General features: G+C 38.3%; 4 protein-coding genes across 10 annotated transcripts; all 4 read right to left on the reverse strand.

Annotated features, from left to right (window-relative positions):
- Positions 1-1,010: 1,010 nt before the first annotated feature.
- LOC306891448 (schwannomin-interacting protein 1) lies at positions 1,011-6,373 on the reverse strand. The gene is made up of 7 exons (XM_079451695.1): positions 6,061-6,373; positions 4,371-4,480; positions 3,027-3,144; positions 2,731-2,931; positions 2,398-2,521; positions 2,009-2,102; positions 1,011-1,897 (listed from the first exon to the last, which is right to left on the reverse strand). Exons 1-7 carry the CDS (start codon positions 6,088-6,090, stop codon positions 1,807-1,809), a joined length of 768 nt encoding a protein of 255 aa, XP_079307821.1. The 5' UTR covers positions 6,091-6,373; the 3' UTR covers positions 1,011-1,806.
- A 658-nt stretch (positions 6,374-7,031) lies between these two features.
- Positions 7,032-11,743, reverse strand: LOC306891449 (uncharacterized protein). Of its 2 annotated transcripts, none has more exons than XM_079451697.1 (8): positions 11,100-11,743; positions 10,160-10,291; positions 9,962-10,081; positions 9,743-9,874; positions 9,524-9,655; positions 9,285-9,434; positions 8,700-8,815; positions 7,032-8,627 (listed from the first exon to the last, which is right to left on the reverse strand). In XM_079451697.1, the coding sequence occupies exons 1-8, from the start codon at positions 11,326-11,328 to the stop codon at positions 7,965-7,967; spliced, it is 1,674 nt and encodes a 557-aa protein (XP_079307823.1). In that variant the 5' UTR covers positions 11,329-11,743; the 3' UTR covers positions 7,032-7,964. The 2 variants fall into 2 exon arrangements, with proteins under 2 accessions (XP_079307823.1, XP_079307822.1); XM_079451696.1 differs by having other exon boundaries at positions 7,737-8,627; positions 9,743-9,883; positions 11,100-11,522.
- A 5,521-nt stretch (positions 11,744-17,264) lies between these two features.
- On the reverse strand, positions 17,265-19,952 carry LOC306892563 (uncharacterized protein). 6 transcript variants are annotated; one of them, XM_079453699.1, is made up of 7 exons: positions 19,583-19,896; positions 18,548-18,676; positions 18,366-18,467; positions 18,068-18,286; positions 17,740-17,988; positions 17,578-17,661; positions 17,265-17,497 (listed from the first exon to the last, which is right to left on the reverse strand). In XM_079453699.1, exons 1-6 carry the CDS (start codon positions 19,794-19,796, stop codon positions 17,591-17,593), a joined length of 984 nt encoding a protein of 327 aa, XP_079309825.1. In that variant the 5' UTR covers positions 19,797-19,896; the 3' UTR covers positions 17,265-17,497; positions 17,578-17,590. The 6 variants fall into 6 exon arrangements, 3 of the variants coding, with proteins under 3 accessions (XP_079309825.1, XP_079309826.1, XP_079309824.1); XR_013786475.1 differs by having other exon boundaries at positions 17,353-17,497; positions 17,750-17,988; positions 18,068-18,220; positions 19,583-19,866; XR_013786476.1 differs by having other exon boundaries at positions 17,353-17,497; positions 17,750-17,988; positions 19,583-19,866.
- Positions 19,953-22,840: 2,888 nt separating this feature from the next.
- On the reverse strand, positions 22,841-24,736 carry LOC306891463 (uncharacterized protein). The gene is made up of 4 exons (XM_079451723.1): positions 24,422-24,736; positions 23,386-23,514; positions 23,062-23,298; positions 22,841-22,991 (listed from the first exon to the last, which is right to left on the reverse strand). The coding sequence occupies exons 1-4, from the start codon at positions 24,633-24,635 to the stop codon at positions 22,972-22,974; spliced, it is 600 nt and encodes a 199-aa protein (XP_079307849.1). The 5' UTR covers positions 24,636-24,736; the 3' UTR covers positions 22,841-22,971.
- Between the last annotated feature and the right edge of the window lie 369 nt (positions 24,737-25,105).

Below are 25,105 nucleotides of genomic sequence, written 5' to 3' on the forward strand. Positions count from 1 at the left end.
CCTAGGCTACCGTCTGTCAAACTGCGTCAGGCGCACGCACGATCAACAGGCACTGCCGCGCGGACCGTACATGGGCGGGTGGTGGTGTGGATGGGGTGATATGGGATTGTTCGGCCGTTTTTTTTTACATATACATGGCTAAAATATGCCTGCCTAATTATTTTTCTATAGCCTAATGAAATAATATTAAATTAAAATTCATCAGGCTATTTTTGGTGCCCCCTCGGCACTTGGTGCCCTAGCGACAAGCGTGATGCGCGTGGTGGGAGCGGCGGCGCTGCATATGCTAAAATATACCTTAATTTGTAAGAGTACATGGCACAGTGTTAATTGCACAAGTGTGGAATACCCACGTAAAAACAAGTACGACTAAACTGTTTTTTTCCTTGTAATATTTGTTATTATTTTAAGAGCAGCACGTCATATCTGATGAGCACAACGTCATTTTGTGGTAATGGACTCTTTTCCTGGTTGGGAGAACAAGACTGAATATTTTAGCCAACCTGGCCACAAAAAGGGAACCAGCATCGGTTTCAGTTTAGATTCTGCAAGCTGATATTTCATGACAAAGTGTGGTTCTGAAATGAGTGCAGGTATCAGATATAGATAATAGAAATGTATTATGAAAACTCATAACAAACAATTTTCAGCAATAATGGTAATGTACAAATTTAAGCATTTCCTAATACATTTGAAATCAAAATGGGCATCAGTTACATTAGTTAATGCACAGTGAGATAATACGAACAACTTACATGAACTATTAAATGGACTATATTTCAGTATTTATTAATCTTTGTTATTCGCTTCAAGTCACGGTGCTCCTTTTTTAAAGGTGGTATTGCAATCATTTATGTGTATTGCCTTTTCTTTCACTTTTGTTGCTGACCTAACAAACCACAATGACACTATTGGGGCAAATTTGCTGTAGTCTTGATGTTTCTTGTTATTGCTTGTGACTGCGCTAAAAACTTATTCAGGGCTGTACTATAGAAGAAAACAGTCAATGTCATATTGGGTAAGTAATTTATTTGCTCATAATTTCCTTTTCCATTTCTGTGCACATGATGTATCAACCACTTTGTGTTCCTTACATCTGTGAAACAGGAAATGCCAAACTTGGATGAAAAAGTAGATAAAATAGACTACTTTATCTTAAAAGACATTAGACATCATAGTTCATTGTGAACACAAGAAATTATAAAACATATAGTTCATATTCAAACCCATCAGTAGTTTTGGTAATTTGTCTTTGTTATATGTGGGATAACTTTACCCAGCACATTAGCCAATGTAATAAACACTGCATATAGTAAGTAAACCTTATTAATCCCCAATACGGGAAAATACTTGTTAATAAGCAACTCCAGCTAAAATCTGCCCAGAGAAGAAGGTAACTACTTGACAGAGAGTACTTATATTGTTTTCTGAGTGCAAACATTAAGGTCCATAGTAAGTGACCAACTTTCTGGTCAGTACATTAGAATCAACAAATACCCTGAAAAGATACAATCTGTCAATACGATTGAATCCCATGGATAGATTCACAACCTACGAAATCCATAATTCAGCAAGCCCATCATTTCTACATTCTAAAGGGTCATCGTGGTCTTGATTTAGTGTGTTTCCCTTAGCTAAGGTGCAAGCATGCATGGACACTTAGAGTTAGTTAACATACATCCACACAGTGCCAATGAAGGCAAAACACACACATCTAGTTGTACTGAAAAAGGATCAATAATGAGTACACAGCTTTATTATATAGAGAAACACAAGTGGTTGGCCATGTGCTCTTCACTGTTTGCCTCAGTATGGAGAATCACAGCGAGTGTGGCTAGCTCCTTTGCCTTTGGAGAGAGTCTTCTCCATCATGTGCCTTTGCTGGCTATGTGTATGCCTGTTCAAAAACATCATTAATTTCTTACATGTTCAGAATTCACCCTTTATATACTATAATGAGGTTCTAATGTAAATATGGTTTGACTAGAAAAATGTTCTGGGTTCCAACCTGGTTAGATCCTCAACATCAACCAGCATTGCATCCTGCTCCATGTGTAGTTCATCTCGCATGAGCAAAAGCTGTACCAATTCCTCATTTAAACCTGCAATGTCATTACAAATTAGAAATAATATCATTATATTGGATTTAGGTAAAGAGATGGTTGGTCATCCATTAAGGAGCAAAAACTGAAGTGTCGTGTTGGGCATCATTGCCATTACAACTTGATTCAACTTCTTTCAATAATTTCTTTAAAAAAAAAAACGACATTATAACATGAACAAATAAATGTGTGTTCTTAGGAGGATACATATTTTAAACTCAATTGAAAAAATGTATTCTAAAAATGTAAAATGTTTATATAGCAGGGGAGATAAAGAATTTGTGGGTGTGTTTACCTTGTATCTGAGAGTGAAGATCATTGGTAATGACCTGTAACTGACCAAGACTCATGTCTCTCAGGTCCACGGGTCTCAGATTTCTCTTCATTAGACTCTCACTGATATGTGGCAGATGTGGTAACTATATTAAATAGACACATAAGAGTTAGGGTCAGTTTACGGCAAGATCAAGAACTATTATGATAACCATATTGTTATCATTATCATGATCACTTTACTTTAATAGAGAAGGATTTAAAAAAGATTATGCATTTAGTTATTGCTCTGGTTATGCCATTCTGAGTATTCTGAACAAATGGAGCACCATTCTTGGACAAATGTATCACTCACCAGGTCTGCCACAGGAGACCTGCGGTGTAGCTGTATCTGTCTCTCTACCTCCACTTGCATGCGAGCCATCGGACGAGCCAGAGCCAAAGCAACACGCGCCTCTTCCTGTAGCCGACGCTGTAGCCGCCAAAATTCTGAATCTTCTGACTCCAGATCTTCCTCACCAGTGTCCCGGTCAGACAGAGAGGAGCTCTGCTTGCTCTGTAATGGAAAAGAAACCTCTACTGTTGATTTTACTGCATAACAATCCACACATGCTGACATCTGACATATGCTTAACAGGTGCTAGTTTATACCATAGGTGACAACGGAGTGTCCAAGCTGGTCTCTGTTCGGCTGTCCTCCGCATCACTGTCCCTATCACTGCTGCTGTCATTCACAAAGCACATCTGCATGTTCACCCCATTCTGAAGCCTACAGTAAAAACAAACAGGATGAAGAGTATGAAATGTTGAGCAGAACGATAAAGCGACGGGAGAGAGCTGAAGATAAACACACAAAGTATCACTCATAGCTTTGTATCCATTTGTTTGCTTGTATAATGTGGCTAATTTCATTCACATGTAATTTTTGCTTAGCATGCTAATTTGTGCTGTTCAGTCATGTTTGTCGCAGTGGAGTGACGTCTTGTTTGTTCGCTTGTTAAAAATGACAGGAACCACATAACTCTTAAAACACTATTTTAGTGTTTGTGAACCACAGTGATGAAAGCACTTCCTGTAGAAAGCTGTGTTCAAACTTGTTTTATTAAAAAAGTTGAAAGAGTTCTATTAAACTTCTTAGAGTACATCCGTGACTAAAAGACTTCTATAATCAAAAATTTTTTCTGGATTGCACAAATTTTACAGTAGGCCTACTCCTATAAACTGATACTGGTTCTGTCGTGCCTTTTGTGAAGGTATACAGTCAAGGATTTTGCACATACAGTCCAAAATTGTTGAAATGCGTTTTTTCGCATTTGTACGGTGCCTCTGAAGTGTCAAAACCCAACTCAAAATTCTTGCAGATGTAAAGAAAAATGCAGAATTGTTTACGATGGATGGACAAAATTTATATCTGGGGTATATTTGCACAAGATTAGCTTTAGTTTCTCTCTCAGGTTAAATTTAAACAAAATATGAGGTGTATGGCAAAAAGGTAATAAAAGGCAAGAAAATAAAACAAACATTTATAAAATATTTTGTATCCATCTATTCTCTTGAGCTGTTTTTAAAAAGTTTATAAAGACAGCTCAGGAGAAGACAACTCGTGTTTTCTTTGTTATTTCTTTGTGACAGTTTTTAATTAATTTTTTGTAATATATTTATAAGTAGGACATCACTGTGCTCCAAAATGTGAACATACACTGAAGTGAAATGCAGCAATTGTGTATCGTCACACCCACAAAGCCATAGTGCTTTATGGTGAAACTAGTTTGGCACAAACACTTCATCACCTAGTGCCAAATGGGACAGACCCAAAAAGATTTTCAGACCTTTTAAAATTTGCTTTTCAATATTTCACCAGGATTTCATCTTTAAAAATAGTGAGGAAAATGTAGTTTCAAGACAAAAAACAAGCTTTTTTTTACTTCAGTCAAGTCAGTGATATCTAACATGTACACACAAACCCACTGAGCATAGACATACACACACACTGACCGTGAGGACAGGCAGTTCTTGCTGCAGCCAGTAAAAGTAACCGGTCCGTCGTCATAGAAACTGCCGAGGGCCAGCTTCTGCCTAATGCACTCTCTCTCATTTCTCTGGGCCTGAGCAAAAACACAGTTGACTTATATAAATGAGAAGAACACTCACATAGACAGCACACTGGGCCGCAGAAGACCTGGCAAATAGGAGTAAATCTGGCATTTCAAAACAGTTCATTCCCACTTTAACACATCTACATACATGGGCTACTTTATGATCATGATGAATGATCATAATATAAAATAATTTTGAATTTTTATCAAACAAAGATGGAAAGTTCTCATTTCATTTGTTAAAATATGATATATAAAATAAAGACCTTATTAAATAATAACAAATATGACGAGGTTCATTTTCTTTTGATACTAAAATTGGGAACAAATTTATTTTCTAAACAAAAAACCTATATAACATTGCTAATATACTTTGAGTTACCACAGAAAAGTGTCTACCTATACCATATAATGTGGGATGGGGTAGGATATAGACACTTGAAATGTTGAAAACCAAGTTCATATTATTTTAGTTACTATATTAAAAAAATACATGTTATAGATTTTAAAACCATAAAAATTATAAGGATTTGTCTAATACCTGACAAAAAGTTATGCGGCACTAAGTGTATACTCTTTTCATGAAAAGTCCCAGAACATCACCAAAAGCAGTGTTGTGTGGTATAGACTGTTAGATTTAATATATACATTTATGCATTTGGCAGACACTTTTATCCAAAGCGACTTACATTGCATTATCCTATACATGTGCAATCCTTGGGCTCGAACCCATGACTTTGGCGTTGTTAGTGCCATGCTATAATAGTAATTTAACACATTACGGAGACAGATAGGTGGAGTGTAGAGGTGGACATAATGTAGTACTTGTGAATCAAAAACACAGGCCCATACATACCCGTAAAAATACATAATTGCAATATTGGCAGGAATAAGACTTTCTCTATGATCTGTTTGCTACACTGTAAAATGCATTGCCATGGCAACACAGTTGCCTTCTGGAGCCCATGACTAATATTTTATATTGCTACCATCCATCTCCGACATGATTGCAAAACAGGCCTACTAGTGGAAACACTAGTTATTAACTTCTTCCTTTTCTCACCATTTTTATACGGGCTTTAATGTTTCTTCATTTGAATTTTTTTTCAGGCCAGTTCCACTGAGACTGGATGAATATTGGATGCAGTAATATATGGCATGCAAGCGGATGATTCATGATGCCCTAAATAACAGAGGTATTTAAGACATGAGGTCAGATTGTGATTTGCTAGCAATCCGTAAAAGAGGTTTCTGGTGCATTTAGTAATGAGATCAACCATCTTTGCTTAAAGAACAAGATGTTGCCATTTAACTAACAGATTACGTTAACCAAACAGACCCACGCCTAAACAGGAATTTGACCCTGTTATAAAAATTATAAATCTGCTTTATTCAGATCGTTTAAAAAGCATTTTCAAAAGCAGCCCTCTCAACCAGTTTATGCAAATGACTAAAAATAACAAACACCATAACCCAAAATAAAAGCAATCACAAATCCAGCAACTTTTTTACCTAGTCATATTTATACATTTTTTACATATCCACAAGGATGTGACACAAGACCGCATTAAAAGGTAGACCCGTCTTACCTGATAAACACATTTCTCCTGGTGCACCATCTTTCAGCGCATGGTATAGTGCAGCAGCCAAGCCCTACCTTCCACTGCAGTGTCTGAGCTACACCCTTGAGACCAGCCGTGATCCTGCATCAATACAAGCACATCAAGAGAGGGGGAGGAGAGGGAACGTGAGCGAGGAGGAGCACAAGCAGCTCCTAATGAAACACCACCACCAGAAAAGCAAAGAGCAGTGAACAGGATCAATGTTCTGGTGGCAGATTTACCAGCATTCGCATCATACGGGCGGGTTATATTCCATCCCATTTGATAAAAGGGTGGGGTCAGGAGACACACAATGACATCCTTCGATGACATTCATGAGCAGACCCATGTTTGCATATGCAGTGCTATTCATTTTTTGTCATGTCATATACATGTCGTATACAGTATACTCTTCTGTGCTTTATGAAAAAGACCTCTTTGCACTTCAATATGTAGACTTGCTTGAACATGATCCCTACACTTTAACATTTTCATTTTAACACCTGATGGCTGAGAACAGTTATTCTCAATCAGGTTATTAGTATATATTTGGGTTTGAAAAAGAGTGCAACCTGCTTTTGCTCATTTCTGTGTTATCTAATGTCGTAAGTGACTGGAAAGATGTTGAGGACCCGCAGGTCGAATCTGCTAGTCTTTGATATATTTAGTGTTTTCCTTTTCAATAAATCTAATGATTAAATGCTTTTGTCTTGTTTCGTTTAAGTATCTTATGGTGTCTGTGGCATACTCTTATGTACAGTTAGGTCCATACAAATTTGGACAGAAGCTAATTTTATGTTATGTGTCAAAGTGTATTTGAGTTAGTTTTATAATGTATATTTTAATAAAGTGCACAATCTCAGCTTTATTTAGAGTGTATTAACATCTAGATCTAGAATTAGAGCAGTTTAATATGAAGCTCACCCCTTTTTCAAGGGACAAAAAGTAATTGGACAGTTGAATCAAAAGCTGTTTTATTAACATGGATGGGCTTTTCCTTAAATAATTTCTTAATAAATGAAGCATGTTAAAGGTCTGGAGTTGATTCTACGTGTGGTGTTTGTATTTGAAAGCTGTTGCTGTGAACCCACATCATGGGGTTCTGGGAGATCTCCATGCGATTGAAACAGACCATAGCTAGATTTAAAAAAAACAAATTCATCAGAAAGATGCCAGGAACATTAAAAGCGGTCAAATAAACAACTTGGTACATTCTGAAAAAAATATATCTAAACTCAGCAACAAAAAACTCTGGGGTTTCCATGTGAGAAAAGTTGTGGATGATGACGGTATCCTCTCCATGATAAAGAAAAACACCTTCTCAACGTCCAGACAAGTGAAGAATTAATCCGGATGCTTCTGTCTTCGGTTACAATCACCAAAAAACACCAGTGACCCCGTGCCCTAGGAAGTCATGCATGCTGGAATCAAAGTGCCTGAACACTAATTAACTGAAGATATTGTCTGCTCATATCATGAGATATTAGAAGCCCAGGATTGTTTGGTTGCCGAGCTCAGCAGTGTGTTGTTTTCCAAATACATTTTGAAATATGGCTAGAATAACAAAAAAACTTGCATCTGTCCAAATTTGTATGGACCTAACTGTACATAAGAGTATGCCACAGACACCATAAGATACTTAAACGAAACAAGACAAACGGATTTAATCATATTAGATTTATTGAAAAGGAAAACACTAAATAAATCAAAGATTTGCAGATTTGACCTGCAGGACCTCAACAGCTTTCCAGTCACTCACGACATTAGAAAACACAGAAATTAGCATGAACCAAAAGCAGGTTGCAATCTTGTTCAAACCCAAATATATATGACTAACCTGATTGAGAATAACTGTTCTCAGCCATCAGGTTTTTCAATTTAAATGTGAAAGACTAGCGATCATGTTCAAGCAAGTCTACAAATTGAAGTGCAGAGGGGTCTTTTTCATAAAGCACAGAAGAGTACTTGGAATGCTCAACAGAAGACTGTTTGGCTGAAGTGGTGGTACAGGGTCGAGGTGTGGGGGTTATAGGTGGGATGGTGGGGCTTGGAGGTTCGGGATGTTGCATTGGGTATTTAGGGTAGTGATATGGCCAAAACAGATGGGGGTATGCAGGAAGTTTCGTTTTTTGGGTCAGTGCATCGGCAACTGTTGGTGTGGTGGTAGTAGTTGATGTTGGAACCGGTTTGTAGGTGGGCTTCGTCCTGCCGTGATAATGGTTATGAGGGTAATAGTATGACCAAAACATATTTGGGTAACCAAGAGGTCTGGGTTTCCAAATCGGTTCAAAGACAACCGCTGATGTGGTGGTTGGAGCTGATGTTGGATCTGGTGTTGGCCTGCCATGATAATGGTAATAGGGGTTATTGTATGACAAAAACATGTTGGGGTAACCAGGAGGTTGTGGTTTCTTGCTTCCAGGAGTAAGCGAGTGAAAAAGAAATCTAGGAGTCTGATATCCAGACGTGGTCATATTTGCAACAGACAAGGTCATGGGACAAGAGATGACCACAGGGTTTCCCTGTAATAGCATCTGCATGACATAATTCCCTCCCTGAAAAGCACAAACATCCAAGTTGGCTTTATAGCTTTTTAACCTTACACAGAGCAAATTAAACATTAGTACCTCTTGTGCAACACCACATCCATCATAAGGTGTATCAAAAACAAGACCTCCATGAGTGGGTGAAGCATGTCCACATTCAGGTGGCAAATGGCCAAGAGGAACAGGTGCAGAACTACCTGTGAGGAATAAGTTAAAGGTGACTCTCCCTACTTAAATTAATGTACAATGTCATTCCCTGAGCCTTTCATCTAGACATTTGCCATTAAAATGGAAAACCAATTATCTTAACGCAAATGGAATTCATTAAAGGTCCAGTGCTTTGGTCAAGTGAAATTTAGTGGTATCTCATGGTGAGGTTTCGAATTACCAATGGCTCAATGCACGCCTCCCTTTCAAAACACTACGATATCAAAAGGTGTTGTCGAGTTTTTGCTTCTATGCCGAAGGAAATAACAAGCTCTGTAGAGCAGTTTATCCATTTAGGGCTACTATAGAAACAACAAACCAAATGATATAACACTAAAAGCAACCCAAATAGATTTTATAGGATATAAAGAAAGAAAAAAAAAACAATTTATAGTAAATTTTGTCATTGAATGGTCACCATAAGCAAGTCACAAAACCAAACAGGAATTCCCAACTTACCTCGGCAAAGCTCAACTTGGTCCACACCTGAACCAAGGAGTTGCAATGTTATAAAATCATCCCCACAGCTCAGCTTTGTCGATATTGCATCCCAGACTTTTTCAGATGAGCTTACGAATTGTCCTTGAATTACAGCAGTACTCTGCAGATCTGCAACACAACGCAAGCGTTTCGTAACCAGCATTTAAATCCTTTTTGAATCCATATACACCACAATGGCGCACAAGTGCATTACATACCAGAGACGGTGTCGTCGCCAATTGGATTGTCAAAATCATCTAACTGCTCATAAAGTCCCTCTTTATCCGACATATCAGATATGGTTTTATCCCGTTCAGCGCTAGTTGTTTCTACAGTGCTCCTCTGCATAGCTGCAACAACGCAAGTGATTCGTAACCAGCATTTAAATCCTTTTTGGATCCATATACACCAAAATGATGCACAAGTGCATTACATACTAGAGACGGTGTCGTCGTCAACGGGGTAGTCAAAATCATCTAACTGCTCATAAAGTCCCTCTTGATCAGACATATCAGATATGGTTTTATCCCGTTCAGCGCTAGTTGTTTCTACAGTGCTCCTCTGCAGATCTGCAACAACTCAAGTGATTCGTAACCAGCATTTAAATCCCTTTTGGATCCATATACACCAAAATGACGCACAAGTGCATTACATACTAGAGACAGTGTCGTCGTCAATGGGGTAGTCAAAATCATCTAACTGCTCATAAAGTCCCTCTTGATCAGACAACGTTTTATCACCTTCATCGCTTGGTTCTACAGCGCTCGTCTGCAGATCTGCAATACAATGAAAGCGATTTGTAACTGTCTTTTAAATCCATGTACACCACAATTACACACAAGTGTATTACGTACCGGAGACGTCGTCGTCATAAATGGGATAGTCAAAATCAGCTAACTGCTCATAAAGTCCCTCTTGATCTGACATATCAGACACAGTTTTATCTCTTTCATTGCAAGTGGTTTTTACAGCGCTGCTCTGCAGATCTGCAATACAACGCAACTGTTCTTAATTACATATTTAATGTATTTTATTTTTACTTTCAGTTAAGTATTAAAAAAGTAACAGCAAGAATGAAACTTATTCCTTCTTCCTCGGGAACTTATTTGCCACGAATGATCTTTATCCAGCGATTTAGGTGGGCCTGTGCCAATGCTCACTGTATCGTGTTCCTCCAATTATCTTCACTAATAGCCCAGGTAGGTAGACTGAAAATAACTGCCTAAGCGGATTTAAGCTAAAAAAGCAGGCTGGTTTTAGACAGGTTTTCAACACTTCTTTTTTGCTGAAAAGCCACCAGCTAAAACCAGCCAGGTCAGGCTTGTTACTTGGTCAGCCTGGTGAAGCTGGTGGGGTGGTCTTAGCTGGATTAAGCTGGTCCACCCAGCCCGAGAGAGCTAGTGGGTCAAAAAAACAGTCTGAAAAACCACCTGCTTCAGCAGTGAAACCAGCTAAAACCAGCCAACCAATTTAGGCTGGATTTAGCATGATTTTATTCAATGGTATTGTCAAGGTGCCGTGTTGAGGTAATCATAATTTCCCAGGGAAAGATTTACTTGTTTGGCTCATTACATTGTATGTTTGAAGAATCCCATTGGTGGAATAAATACAAATGGCAAAAGCACTAATGATTTGGGTGTTTAGTAGCACTAGAAGAAAATGACCAGCAAAAATAAAATTTTAGGGAGTTAAAAGTACCTTTTTTTTAAATGTAGTCAAGTAATAGTCCAAGTGTTCAGTCAAAATTGTACTCGAGAACGTACCCCAAAAATAATACTCAAGTGCATTACATACCAGAGACGGCGTCGTCTTCAATGGGGAAGTCTAAATCAGCCAACACTTGATCTGACATATCAGATAACATTGTATCTCCTTCATCGCTAGTTGTTTGTGTCCCAGACAAATGTAGCAAGCTTCTGCAGTGTATTAAAGTACTGAACAAAAACGCAAATAGGATAACAAATTTATTTTCCAGGCCTTTACAAAACGCCATTATGTACGCGAGTGCTCGAAGAAAGTGCATGCGCTATACTGGCGCACAGGCAGGCTACTGTGCCGCTTTATTAGCCCCCATTGCTCGTTTGGTAAATTGTAATGTCCATGGCCAATCGCAAACCTAGTTTATTCACTGACGTAAGATTCAGGTGTTTTCAACTTCATGCGACTCTGCTAGAGATATATAGAGATGGGAGGGTCTGTAATCCTACAAATTGAAGAACCCGTGACGGCTAACAAAACCCATTAACATCCATTCAAAATACTAGAGTCCGGTCTACTTTCCTTCGTTCCGCGGAAGGCAGGGCGTTATCATGAGCCGATACCCTTTTAAAAGGGCTTTGACTCTGCGCAGACGATCGGTGTATGACATACGTCTAAAGCGAATTGATTTCGCCAGTGTAGCCAGATTAGGCGGCCTAGAGGCTCACTAAAACCCGCCCACTTCGACAAAAAACAGCCTAGATTTTAACTGCCAAAATAATGTGATAGAAATGTACTGTTTATCAATGATAATCCCTTTTACTTATAGGCACTTATACAAACTGTTGTAATTCCTATACCGTTCACCTGATTTGGATGTTAATACCCTCAAATTAAAGCTGAAAGTCTGCAGTTGTTTCATTTTAAATCCATTGTGGTGGTGTATAGAGTCAAAAAGATTAGAATTGTGTCGATGTCCCAATATTTATGGACCTGACTGAATATTTGGGTCACTTTGGACAACGGAAATTGACGACAATGCGTGAATCCTCTTCAAGCTCTTGCATGGACCCGCTATGGGTCGGTCGACTGCTGGTCATCTGACACAGGTTTGGTGAGCGTATCGGGGCATTACCTGAGTCCCCACATCCCCATTGTTGTTGCAGACGGCTTGGCTGGGCGGCCGGCGATTCCCACGTGGTTCTGAGACCCCAGCCTGGCTATGTGCTCAAAGTTCCCACCACTCTGGCGTAACGGTCAAAAGATCTACCGTGCCCACTGGCAGTGAGAGCTCACTCCACCCAGGGTGTAGCCTCCTCGTGGGCACATGATCAAGGGGCATCTCTGACAGACACCTTTGCGAGATTCTACAACCTTTGCGTAGAGCCGTGTCTGGCCCCGTCTTGCACGGCAACAGGTAAGACCGGCGGCAAGCAGATTCCTCACCCTGATGGTGAACCTGTGTTCTCCCCTCGGTGGACTCCACTGCTTCTGCGTACCCCTGGTTGGGGCTTCTACTCCCATGAGATCTCACCATTGGTGAGACTGTGTAGGTATTCCACGTATTGTCTACCTACAGCAGATGTGGTCTCCGTAGCATCCCCAGTGCTCCCTCCGCCTGTACGGCCATTGGTAAGAACCTCTCGTTGTTACTCACTCGAACTGATACCTTAGAAGGGTCAGATTCGGGGAAACACTCACTTATGACTCGCCCAGCCCAGCAGTGGAAGTCATGAGGCAGCTCAGTGCTGTGGCGTTTCATATAGGGACCCCATTCTGTCTCGAAACAACGTCCTTCATGACACAATGCTTCGCTGTCTGCTCCAGCGACAGAGAATGTCTCTCAGGTTCCTCAGCCCAAAAGGTGTACGAATAGGCACGCCATCTTCCATTTATACCCGTATGGAGGGCGCGGAGACTGCCATGGCATGCCATTATCCAAGTTCATGGACCTTTTAAAAGTACAATCAGAATTGATAGGTTCTCAAGTTCAAACCACATTGTGTCTCGACACAACGTCTCGTTCCCTTCATCAGGGATCAGGTTTTTCTAATTATTAAAAATAATGTTTCTATAGGTTTTCAAAGTGGAAAAAATCGATTTCTCCTACAGAAAATTTACATATCTGTTTCTGCTCATAAGAAATAATGTTTCTATAGGCTTTCAAAGTTGTAAAATGTGTATTTCTTCAAGATGATATAGTGAAATGAAATCCTGTGCACATAGTGTTGGATGCCTCCTACAGAAAATGAATATATTTGTTTTCTACTCAGAAATAATGTTTCTATAGGCTTTCAAAGTTGAAGAATGTGTGTTTCTCCGAAACGCTACAGTAAAATAAATCCATATATGAAGTGCATATAGTGTGGGTTTACCCCAACTGAAACCAACCATCTGTTTATTTCTATTTAGTAGAATTCATGTTTCTATAGTCCGTAATAGTGGAAACACAACAAATTGCTTTTCAAAAACACACTGTTCAAATTTATGGATAGGCCTAGTAATCAATACACAAAAAATACATTTTACCACAAAACACTACAGATAAAAGACAACCAACTTAACTGCATATACCGTTTGTTTTGCAGGACAATGATGTGAAAGGCATTACAATAATAAATGATTAAAACAGACAGAGACATTGTTTACAACATAACAATTCTAATGCAAACATTCGTAGAAAAAGTGCATAAATTACGACAAAACTGAATTATTCCAAACGAAAGACACGAAATATATTATTGACGAGACACACAGATCATATACGTTTTAAATAATCCTTTGAAAGCGGCGATCCTTAAAAATACCGTTAACCTCTCAAAATGCGCGCATCTGAATCTAAGGAGGCTGGGCTTGACCTCAGGAAAAAATCGGCAATCCACAGCTATGGGCAGTCGGTTTGCGCCCACGATGGGTCGCGGACCAAAACGATCGTTGTGCCCTTGAAAGTAAATGCAGGAAGGGTGGAAGGAAGGAAAACTATGTTGTTTTTATTGCAGTATTCATTACCTATGTATGAACGGCTAAATTTACGAAAACAGCTGTTCATCTCCCACCAGAACTCGTACTACAAGGATCTGCCCGAGTGCGATTGGAATTCACCTGAAGATGCGATAGTGTTTGTTCTTAACTAATGCATCAAGGAAAATAAAATACAATTAAAAAGACAATATCCATTTTGATTAAATATAGCCTACTAAAAAAGGACATGCAATATCTGGCAGCATGTTTCAATATATGATCTAAAAGAAACAGCAACAAAACAGTATAAAAGCAACAAAATGCAGTAAATAACAATAAAACAAAACTGCAGAAGAAACGATGGTAAAAAAAACGGGGCCGTATCCTATTCATACTTTTAGAATCTAGAATAGTTGTAATGTTTTGAATAAATAAACTATAAACCGCAAATAAATATAGAGAGTTTCACAAACATTTTTAAAATCCACATATGCACAAAAAGCTAACCATAAATACATGTTTGACGTTCCACAAAAAGAAATGGGATACACAAATAAATACAATACAAAAAATATTTACACATTTATTTTAATGGCACTTATTTGTAGATCACCTTCTGTGCATTTGTGAATCGCTGCACGCATTTGTGGATCAGTGCACCCATTTGTGGATGGCTCTCTGTATGGGATTTAGAAACATTTCTAACGTCAAGGCATGCTCACAATCTACACATAGGTGGACTTCGCCCACTATTTACGCAGGCCAATCGAGTAACTTCCACGGTTTGCTCTGCACTAAGATTCAGGGAGCAAACAAGGCGGCCAAAACAAAGGATGTCTATCCTCTGACTATGATCTTGTTCACACAATATATTCTCAAATTCACACAGCAATCCCTAAACGGCTGTGGTGCTCTCAGTATAGCGTGTTTTCCTGGTGCTAAATACATGTATATTGATGGGTTATAACTTTGTAGAATTTATTGCTGACTTTTTATAGACACACACGACAGCTTTAAAATACTGTTTATTTCATTTATTTATTGGCAAATACAAAACAACTGGGGCAATAAAAAAGCAAGGGAGGCAACATGAATGAAGCAAAATATAAACGTATAAACTTATAAAGCTATTTCTACATTTTAATGGATTCTCCACTAATGCACAAAAGGCACAGTATATTACAGTAAAGCCCTTTTCATACAGAGATCCCGGAAAGCTGACATTTACATTTAGTCATTTAGCAGACGCTTTTATCCAAAGCGACTTACAAAGAGTTCGGGGAGTAATATTAAGCGATATGTCACAAAAGAGCAATAGTAGGTGCTAATACAAAGTTACTAGTTTCAACAAAAGCTAGACCACTACCTGTTGAGAGAAGAGGGTTAGTGTACTTTTTTTCATTTGTCTGAAGAAGAGATGGCTTTTAAGTAGTTTTTTGAAGGTTGTTAGAGATGTGGTTGACCCTATTAGGAAGAATGTTCCACCAGGAAGGAGTTGTGAAGGAGAATGAGTGGGAAAGGGATTTAGTGCCATTATGAGAAGGCATTACAAGGCACTGCTCATTTGCTGTACGCAGGGTTCTTGATGGGGTGTAGGAGTGTAGAAGGGTGTGAATATGCCTGTGCAGATCCAGTGATTGTCCGGTATGCAAACATCAGTGACTTGAATCTGATCCGGGCTTCAACTGGTAGCCAGTGGAAAATATGCGGAAGATGTGTTCCGGGATGACGGGATTGGTTGAGTTTGGTTCAAACTGCCAATGATTTTCTGGAACCTGTGCTTTTGGAACATCCTAAAGACATGTGACGTGTAATGTACTGTAATGTTGTCGTGAACGTAGAGCTGTCACATTGAAGGAATTTTTCTTGCAGTGATTTTGGCTTTTTATAGTTTTTAGTCACCGAGATTGTACACCCTAGTCCGTGCACGCTTTAATCAAGTCACAAATGATTCAGTCGTTTGTTACTAACATATGGATATAAACACAACCAATCATTACTGAGTAGTAGGCCATTCTCATTTCTTATGTATTCATGCATTTTAGACCGCCACTAGCCGCCATGTTTGTTCCCTTCTGCAGAAATCAATCTTCAAATGAATGTCATTAAAATACATATATTTATCGTTAGCTTTTTGACCATATGTGGATTTAAAAAGATTGTGAAACTCTCTATATTTATTTGCGGATTATAGTGTATTTATTCACAAAATTGCAACAATTCTGATCCCATATTTTTAACCTTTTTGGGATGGCACCACAAGAAGTGGCAGCACAAGAAGTTCTCTCTGGTTGACACATCAAGCAGCTTCACGTTCCTCCACGTGGAGCCTTCAACAGACTTTGAGCCTCCAGAGTGTCAAAAAAAGCTTTGCAGTATCAAACATCCCTGTTAACCCAGGGATCTTGTGATCATGCAGTGTCACGCTAATCTGACCCTTTCTGCTCAATTAGTCAAAAGCGCAGTTTTTTTAGACTGCTGGTCTAACATTTATCCAGATTTTATTAATTAAATAATCAATGTTGCAGACCTGCAAAATCATGTAGTACGGTGAATCCTTTTTGGCAAAGGTATAAAGTTTTCTCATGATCATACTAACCTCTATCTCTCCAGATGAAGATGCTTTGATCCCTCAGGCCATCTACAGTGACTTCGAAGTCCAGCTTCTGACAGTGTAACAACTTGCATAAAATCAATCAAAAAGCAATGCAATTACTGGCTGTTTTCTTTACTGGTTTAAATAAGTGTTTTATTTTGACTTTGAATGTTGAAAGTCCTGTTGACATTTTATAGAGCATTTTCAGTTCAAAAATGGTCTATTCTATGTTCCATATTGCAGCAGCGTCTGCAATAACGTATTCTCAAGTTGAAGCAAACTTATTTTGATTGTGTAAGCAAATATGATAATTCATAAAATCTATTTAGACTTTTATGCTTTAGCTTTAATTGACATTCATCTTGTATGACTACATATATTTTCCGGTTTCTAAGTTAAAAAGCACACTGGCTGCATGCCTTACAAATTTTTCAAACCTGTATGACTTTCTTTTGCAACAAGATATTTTGAAAAGAATGTTGGTAAAAGAAAGCTTTTGTTCACCATTCACTTGCATTGGTTTTGTGCTCCTACAATAGGCCCAAACAGGTCCTTGTTTAGCAGAAGACAGAAAAATAAAACCTTTAAAATGACACAGGGTGAGTAAATTATGACTTTCATTAAGCTAAACTATTCCTTAGCAGGACAAAAAGTATATCATGTTTTGTTTAAAATTGTGTCAATGGATGGTAAATGACAGAACTAGTATCAGGAGGTTCAAGCTTTAGCCTAATTATACACTTTTTACCAAAGTTATTCAAATTTAAACAAAGAAAACAGAATTTGTTTGTTCCCATTCCTTATATTTGACTTTATTTCAGACATCAACAGAGAGAGATGGAAAGATATGATAAGGATAGAAAGGACGAAGTGACTTTTGGACTGACATGTCGGATAACGCTTTATCCCATTCATCGCTAGTTGTTCCTCTGCAGATCTGTAATACAATGAAAGTGATTTGTAACCCAAATTAAATCATTTTTGTATCCATATACACGACAATGATGCAAAACATACCATCGTCATCCTCTCAATCTGACATATCAGATAACGTTGTATCCCCTTCGTCACTAGTCACTTTTACAGCACTCCTCTGCAGATCTGCAATATGAAAGCGATTGGTAACCAAAATGTAAATCCTTCTTGAATCCATATACACTACAATGATGCATAACATACCATCGTCGGCATCGTCGGCATCGTCGGCATCGTCGGCATCGTCGGCATCGTCGGCATCGTCGGCATCGTCGGCATCGTCGGCATCGTCGGCATCGTCGGCATCGTCGGCATCGTCGGCATCGTCGGCATCGTCGGCATCGTCGGCATCGTCGGCATCGTCGGCATCGTCGGCATCGTCTTGATCTGACATATCAGATGACGTTGTATCCCCTTCATCACTAGTTGCTTTTACAACACTCCTCTGCTGATCTGCAATATAATGAGCGACTGGTAACAGAAATTTAAATCCTTCCTGAATCCATATACACTACAATGATGCATAACATACCATCGTCGGCATCGTCGGCATCGTCGGCATCGTCGGCATCGTCGGCATCGTCGGCATCGTCGGCATCGTCGGCATCGTCGGCATCGTCGGCATCGTCGGCATCGTCGGCATCGTCGGCATCGTCGGCATCGTCCTGCTCATAATCTTCTTGATCTGACATATCAGATAACATTGTATCCCCTTCATCACTAGTTGCTTTTACAACACTCCTCTGCTGATCTGCAATATAACGAGCGACTGGTAACAGAAATTTAAATCCTTCCTGAATCCATATACACTACAATGATGCATAACATACCATCGTCGGCATCTAACTGCTCATAATCCTCTTGATCTGACATATCAGATAACGTTGTATCCCCTTCATTACTAGATGCTTTTACAGCCCCCCTTTGCAGATCTGCAATACAACGAATGCTATTCATTTAAATCCTTTTTTAATCCATATATACTACAATGACCAACAAGTGCATTGCACACCTGAGACGACATCGTCGTCAATGGGGTAGTCAAAATCAGCAAACTGCTCATAAAATCCCTCTTGATCAGACATATCGGAAAACGTTGTAGCCCCTTCATCGCTAGTTTTTAGAGCGCTCCTCTGCAGATCTGCAAAACAATTCAAGCGACATTTAAAGTCCCAGTGAAATTTAATGACAATACAAACCACTGCCCATTTTTTTTTCATGAAATATTGCAAAGAGTTTATCAATGTGGGTCATTCTCTTTTTACAAATCGTATTCCTCATAATCGTCATAGATAATCTGAAAATGCACTTCCATCCAAGTTGACGTACATTACGGCATGTGCCGAGCATCTGTCAACATTTTCCCTTTAACGGTCCAGCCAGTAATATCTAGCGGCAAGGTTGCGAAGTGCAACCAACCGCTCACTCCACCCCTCCCTTATGAAAGAGTAAGACGGCTGACAGAACATGGCGAATTACAAGAAATTCGACCCGCTGTGTATCTAGAAAGAAATAACTCAGTCTAAACACCTCTGACGACACAGCCTTGTATATTATATTGCATTTCTATCGATAGTTTATGCGGACTTTTCAGATGATCTGTGTTCTGACGAACACACAAACGTATTTGGAAGAATTCTTACAACCAAACCCTTGACTCTCATAGGAACCCCAGAACGGTTTTATGTCCTACAAGCTTCAAAATGTCTTCGGTGTCCCACAGAAGAAAAGTTACTTTTCCTTCTCTATGGGAATCAATGGGTGTCGAGATCGGTTTGGTTATTGAAACGTGCCAAATATCTTTCTCGGTGTTCATCAGAATAAAGAAATGCATTTACACTTTGAACAACTCGTGAGTAAACGACAATTTTCATTGAGTGAACCATATTTAACTGTTAGTCAGCTGCGAGGTCCATTTCAAAATGTAAAGTGCGTTTATACATCAGATCATGTCCAGATCTGCAATACAATGCAAGCGACTCGTAACCGAAATTTAAGTTATTTTTAATCCAAATAACATACAATGACACACATGTGCATTACATACCGGTGTCGTCGTCAATGGGGAAGTCAAAAACAGCCAACTGCTCATTAAATCCCTCTCGAGCCGACATATCAGAGAACATTTTATCCCCTTCATCGCTAACGTTAGTTGTTTGTGCCCCAGAAACATCTAGCAAGCTTCTGCAATGTATTACAGTACTGAATGTTAACGCAAAGAGGATAACAAATTCATATCCCAGGCTTTTACTAAATGCCATCCTGTGCGCGGGTGTTCGAAGAAAGTAATGCGATAGCGCACAAGCGGTCTACTGTGCTGCTTTATTCGCCCACAGTGCTCGTTTGGTAAATTGTTATGTCCACGGCCAATCACAAACTTAGTTTAATTACTGACGTAAGATTCAGGTGTTTTCAACTTCATGCGTATGGAGGATTAGTAATAAAATGAAAAATCAATTGATCAATTTAAAAATGAAACATATATTTTTAATTGGGAAATGAATAGACTTATTTAAAATTGTTTATTTAATTTGTGTTTTAAAATGTTGTTTCATTGAACAGTAAGACGTTAAATAACAAATAATTTTAAAATGGATAAATAAATGGATACATTTAAAAACTGTTTATTTCTTTCATACTTTAAAACGTAAAACAAAGAAAAATGTAAAAAAGTTGTAAAATGCATATTTTAAAATTGCTTTTTTTAAAACATTTGCCAAATGCTTTTCTCTCTCTATTTGCCAATTGCTTTTCTTTATCCATTTGTCAATCGTGTCATAAAATGCAATTGGACAGGGCACACGTGAGGGCAACCAATCAGCTTTTGTCTCCGTTTAAGGATACACCCCTTCCCCCACATGCGATATGATGTAGATATATGGCCGAATTTCATTGGACAGCAAGTTTTTAAATTTTTTAAAATTTATAATTAAGTCTGGTAGTACTTTCCACTTCCTCCTCCTTGGTCTTCACACTCCATCCCAGTAGTTGGTGGACGGATATGCACCAAAAGCTGATTTGCCAACCGCCATTTAACAAAACATACATTGGACAGCAAGAAAGACCTACCGCCATTAAAACAGTAACCTTATACCTTGCGTACTCAAAAGAGGAGAATGAGAAGCTTAAGGAGGCAATCAAAAGTAATGCAATTACTGGGTGTTTTCTGTACTGGTTTGAATATGTGTTTTAATTGACTTTAAAAGAAGGAACAACATTCAAATTCTAATAAAATAGAAATATTACTTATCGGACCAAAGACACGTAAACCGAATATTTCGAATTATAACCTGCAAATTTAAGGATGTACAGATACCCCCAAAATTACAGTAAGATATCTAGGCGTTATATTAGACAGCAACCTGTCATTTCGAAGTCACATCTCAAATGTCACAAAAACAGCCTTTTTCCAGAAATGTTGCCAAATTACGAATTATTCTGTGTTGCTGACGCAGAGAAGTTTATTCATGCATTTATGACCTCAAGACTTGACTACTGTAATGCGCTACTTAGTGGTTGTCCTGCATCATCAATAAACAAATTACAGTTAGTTCAGAACACAGCTGCCAGAGTTCTAACCAGGTCCAGAAAATACGATCACGTAACCCCTATGTTACGAACCCTTCACTGGCTACCCATTAAGTATCGTATTGACTTAAAGGTTATTTAAATCACTTATAAAGCCTTAAACAGTTTAGCCCCTACCTACCTAACAGAGCTTCTATCACACTACAAGCCATCACGCTCTCTAAGATCTCAAAACTCAGGTCTTTTGATAAAACCTAGAATAACTAAATCCACCAAAGGGGGTCGAGCTTTGTTATTCCATAAACTCTGGAATTTCTTTCCCGACGCTAGTTGAGGATCAGACACATTCGCACAATTTAAATCTAGATTACACATTTCAGCCAAGCAGTCAATTAATGCAAATATGCTAAATAAACGACCGAGAGACTGCTGACATTAGATATTATTTACTACAATAATTTAACTTATATTAACACCATGCAATGTGTTTTCTTATTTTCCCCTGTAAAGCTGCTTTGGAACAATGCACATTGTGAAAAGCGCTATATAAATAAAATTGAATTGAATGTTGAAATGCAAGTCCTGTTGACCTTTTATAGAGCATTTTCAGATCTAAAATTGTCTATTCCATGTTTTATGAATTCTGTATATAATACAAAATATTATGTTCATGATTGTGTCTGTTCTTATTACCACATTGCTGTTATAGTTGACCCTTCTGCTCTTTGACTTTGAACAAAGGTTCACAAGAACTTGAATTTGGAGTTTTTAAAGTTTTTTTAACGTTGAATTGAATGACTCCATGCAGACTAATTTAAAGTGGACACAAATTAACACATTTTGTTACACAAACAACATTTAGGGTGGAAATATGAATTCATATAAAGTATACTGAACATTCTCTACTATTGTTTGTTTTCTATTAATGTAGTATATCGAGCTAAATCTATAGATTTTAGGAACAACATTAACTGCTTTTAAGGCCACAAACTGTAGAGAAAATGTGCACAGATAAGATGAAATGTTCCCAGAAATATCTGGGCAATACACGTGTGACATGGAAGATCAAAAGAAAATCTGTCGACCAGGTAGGATTTGAATTTGTGATTTTAGAATTCTATTAACAGACTATAGTCATTTTAAAAGTTATGAACATGTTAACCGATATAAAAGCAAAATACTTGTTCATTTTTGTGAAGAGTACATTTTTTTGCCACTTATGTTTCATAGCCACAAATTCTCCACCTTTAATTAAAATAGCCTATAAATGTGAATAGTATTATTTTGTTAGCAGACGCAGCGTCTGCAATAACGGATTCACAAGTTGAAGCTAATTATTTTGTGTTAGCAAATAGAAGTCATAAAATCTATTTAGAATTTGTTTTAGCTTTAATTGACATTCATCGTATGACTACATATATTTGTCAGTTTCTTTGTTATAAACACTGGCTGCATGCCTTACACATTTTTCAAACCTGTATGACTTTCTTCTGCCAAAAAAGAGATTTTGAAAAGAATGTTGGTAAAAGAAAGCTTTTGTTCACCATTCACTTGCATTGGTTTTGTGCTCATACAATAGACCCAAACATTTTTCAAAATATCTTGTTTCGCAGAAGACCGAAAAATAAAACCTTTAAAAAATGACACAGGGTGAGTAAATTATGACTTTGTCAATGGATGGTAAATGACAGAACTAGTATCAGCAGGTTCAAGCTTTAACCTAAATAGACACTTTACCAAAGTTATTCAAATTTAAAAAGAAAATCAGAAATGTGTTTGTTCCCATATTTGACTTTATTTCAGATATCAGAGAGAGGTGGAAAGATACAAGGATAGAAAGGACGAAGTGACTTTTGGGCAAGTGAAGTAGAAGCTGACATGTCCGATAACGCTTTATCCCATTCATCGCTAGTTGTTCCTCTGCAGATCTGCAATGAAAGCGATTTGTAACCTAAATTTAAATCCATATACACTACAATGATGCGATGCATAACATACCATCGTCGGCATCGTCGGCATCGTCGGCATCGTCGGCATCGTCGGCATCGTCGGCATCGTCGGCATCGTCGGCATCGTCGGCATCGTCGGCATCGTCGGCATCGTCGGCATCGTCGGCATCGTCGGCATCGTCGGCATCGTCGGCATCGTCGGCATCGTCGGCATCGTCGGCATCGTCGGCATCGTCGGCATCGTCGGCATCGTCACTAGTTGCTTTAACATCACTCATCTGCAGATCTGCAATACAACGAAAGCTATTCATAAGTCATTTAAAACCTTTTTTAATCCATATATACTACAATGACCAACAAGTGCATTGCACACCTGAGACGACATCGTCGTCAATGGGGTAGTCAAAATCAGCAAACTGCTCATAAACTCCCTCTTGATCAGACATATCGGAAAACGTTGTAGCCCCTTCATCGCTAGTTTTTAGAGCGCTCCTCTGCAGATCTGCAAAACAATTCAAGCGACATTTAAAGTCCCAGTGAAATTTAATGACAATGCAATATTTCATGGAAAAAATTTTAAAGTGGTTATTGTAAAGAGTTTATAATTGTGGGTCATTCTCTTTTTACAAATCATAGTCTCTCATAATCGTCATAGATAATCTGAAAATGCACGTCCTTCCAAGTTGACGTATATTAGACGGCATGGGCGGAGCATCTGTCATCTTTTTCCCTTTAACGGTCCAGCCAGTAATATCTAGCGGCAAGGTTGCGAAGTGCAACCAACCGCTCACTCCACCCCTCCCTTATGAAAGAGTAAGACGGCTGACAGAACATGGCGAATTACAAGAAATTCGACCCGCTGTGTATCTAGAAAGAAATAACTCAGTCTAAACACCTCTGACGACACAGCCTTGTATATTATATTGCATTTCTATCGATAGTTTATGCGGACTTTTCAGATGATCTGTGTTCTGACGAACACACAAACGTATTTGGAAGAATTCTTACAACCAAACCCTTGACTCTCATAGTAGGAACCCCAGAACGGTTTTATGTCCTACAAGCTTCAAAATGTCTTCGGTGTCCAACAGAAGAAAAGTTACTTTTCCTTCTCTATGGGAATCAATGGGTGTCGGTTTGGTTATTGAAACGTGCCAAATATCTTTCTCGGTGTTCATCAGAATAAAGAAATGCATTTACACTTTGAACAACTCGTGAGTAAACGACAATTTTCATTGAGTGAACCATATTTAACTGTTAGTCAGCTGCGAGGTCCATTTCAAAATGTAAAGTGCGTTTATACATCAGATCATGTCCAGATCTGCAATACAATGCAAGCGACTCGTAACCGAAATTTAAGTTATTTTTAATCCAAATAACATACAATGACACACATGTGCATTACATACCGGTGTCGTCGTCAATGGGGAAGTCAAAAACAGCCAACTGCTCATTAAATCCCTCTCGAGCCGACATATCAGAGAACATTTTATCCCCTTCATCGCTAACGTTAGTTGTTTGTGCCCCAGAAACATCTAGCAAGCTTCTGCAATGTATTACAGTACTGAATGTTAACGCAAAGAGGATAACAAATTCATATCCCAGGCTTTTACTAAATGCCATCCTGTGCGCGAGTGTTCGAAGAAAGTAATGCGATAGCGCACAAGCGGTCTACTGTGCTGCTTTATTCGCCCACAGTGCTCGTTTGGTAAATTGTAATGTCCTCGGCCAATCACAAACTTAGTTTAATTACTGACGTAAGATTCAGGTGTTTTCAACTTCATGCGTATGGAGGATTAGTAATAAAATGAAGAATCAATTGATCAATTTAAAAATTAAACATATATTTTTGATTTTGATTTGACTTATTTGAAATGGTTTATTTAATTTGTGTTTTAAAATTTTGTTTCATTGAACAATAAAACGTTAAATACAAACAATACTTTTTAAATGGATAAATAAATGGATACATTTAAAAACAGTTTATTTAATTCATACTTTAAAATGTAAATAATTACAAAATAAAAAAAGTTGTATTATGCACATTTTAAATGCACATTTTTAAATGGCTTTTTAAAAAAGCATTTGCTTTT

This window comes from Barbatula barbatula (genome assembly GCF_947034865.1).
Source record: "Barbatula barbatula genome assembly, chromosome: 3".
NCBI classification, from domain to species: Eukaryota; Metazoa; Chordata; class Actinopteri; order Cypriniformes; family Nemacheilidae; genus Barbatula; species Barbatula barbatula.

Coding starts and splice junctions, on each gene's coding strand:
- LOC306891463 (XM_079451723.1), bottom strand. CDS start 24,635: ATGGCATTTAGTAAAAGCCTGGGATATGAATTTGTTATCCTCTTTGCG. Junction 23,515..24,421: donor CCCCATTGACGACGACACCG/GTATGTAATGCA, acceptor ATTGTTTTGCAG/ATCTGCAGAGGAGCGCTCTA. Junction 23,299..23,385: donor TGACGACGATGTCGTCTCAG/GTGTGCAATGCA, acceptor GTTGTATTGCAG/ATCTGCAGATGAGTGATGTT.
- LOC306891448 (XM_079451695.1), bottom strand. CDS start 6,090: ATGGTGCACCAGGAGAAATGTGTTTATCAG. Junction 3,145..4,370: donor AAGAACTGCCTGTCCTCACG/GTCAGTGTGTGT, acceptor TTTTTACTGTAG/GCTTCAGAATGGGGTGAACA. Junction 2,103..2,397: donor TCTTCACTCTCAGATACAAG/GTAAACACACCC, acceptor ATGACATTGCAG/GTTTAAATGAGGAATTGGTA.
- LOC306891449 (XM_079451696.1), bottom strand. CDS start 11,328: ATGCACTTTCTTCGAGCACTCGCGTACATAATGGCGTTTTGTAAAGGC. Junction 9,884..9,961: donor TGACGACGACACTGTCTCTA/GTATGTAATGCA, acceptor GAATCACTTGAG/TTGTTGCAGATCTGCAGAGG. Junction 9,435..9,523: donor TGGCGACGACACCGTCTCTG/GTATGTAATGCA, acceptor GTTGTGTTGCAG/ATCTGCAGAGTACTGCTGTA.
- LOC306892563 (XM_079453699.1), bottom strand. CDS start 19,796: ATGGCATTTAGTAAAAGCCTGGGATATGAATTTGTTATCCTCTTTGCG. Junction 18,468..18,547: donor TGACGACGATGTCGTCTCAG/GTGTGCAATGCA, acceptor GTTGTATTGCAG/ATCTGCAAAGGGGGGCTGTA. Junction 18,287..18,365: donor GCAGTTAGATGCCGACGATG/GTATGTTATGCA, acceptor GTTATATTGCAG/ATCAGCAGAGGAGTGTTGTA.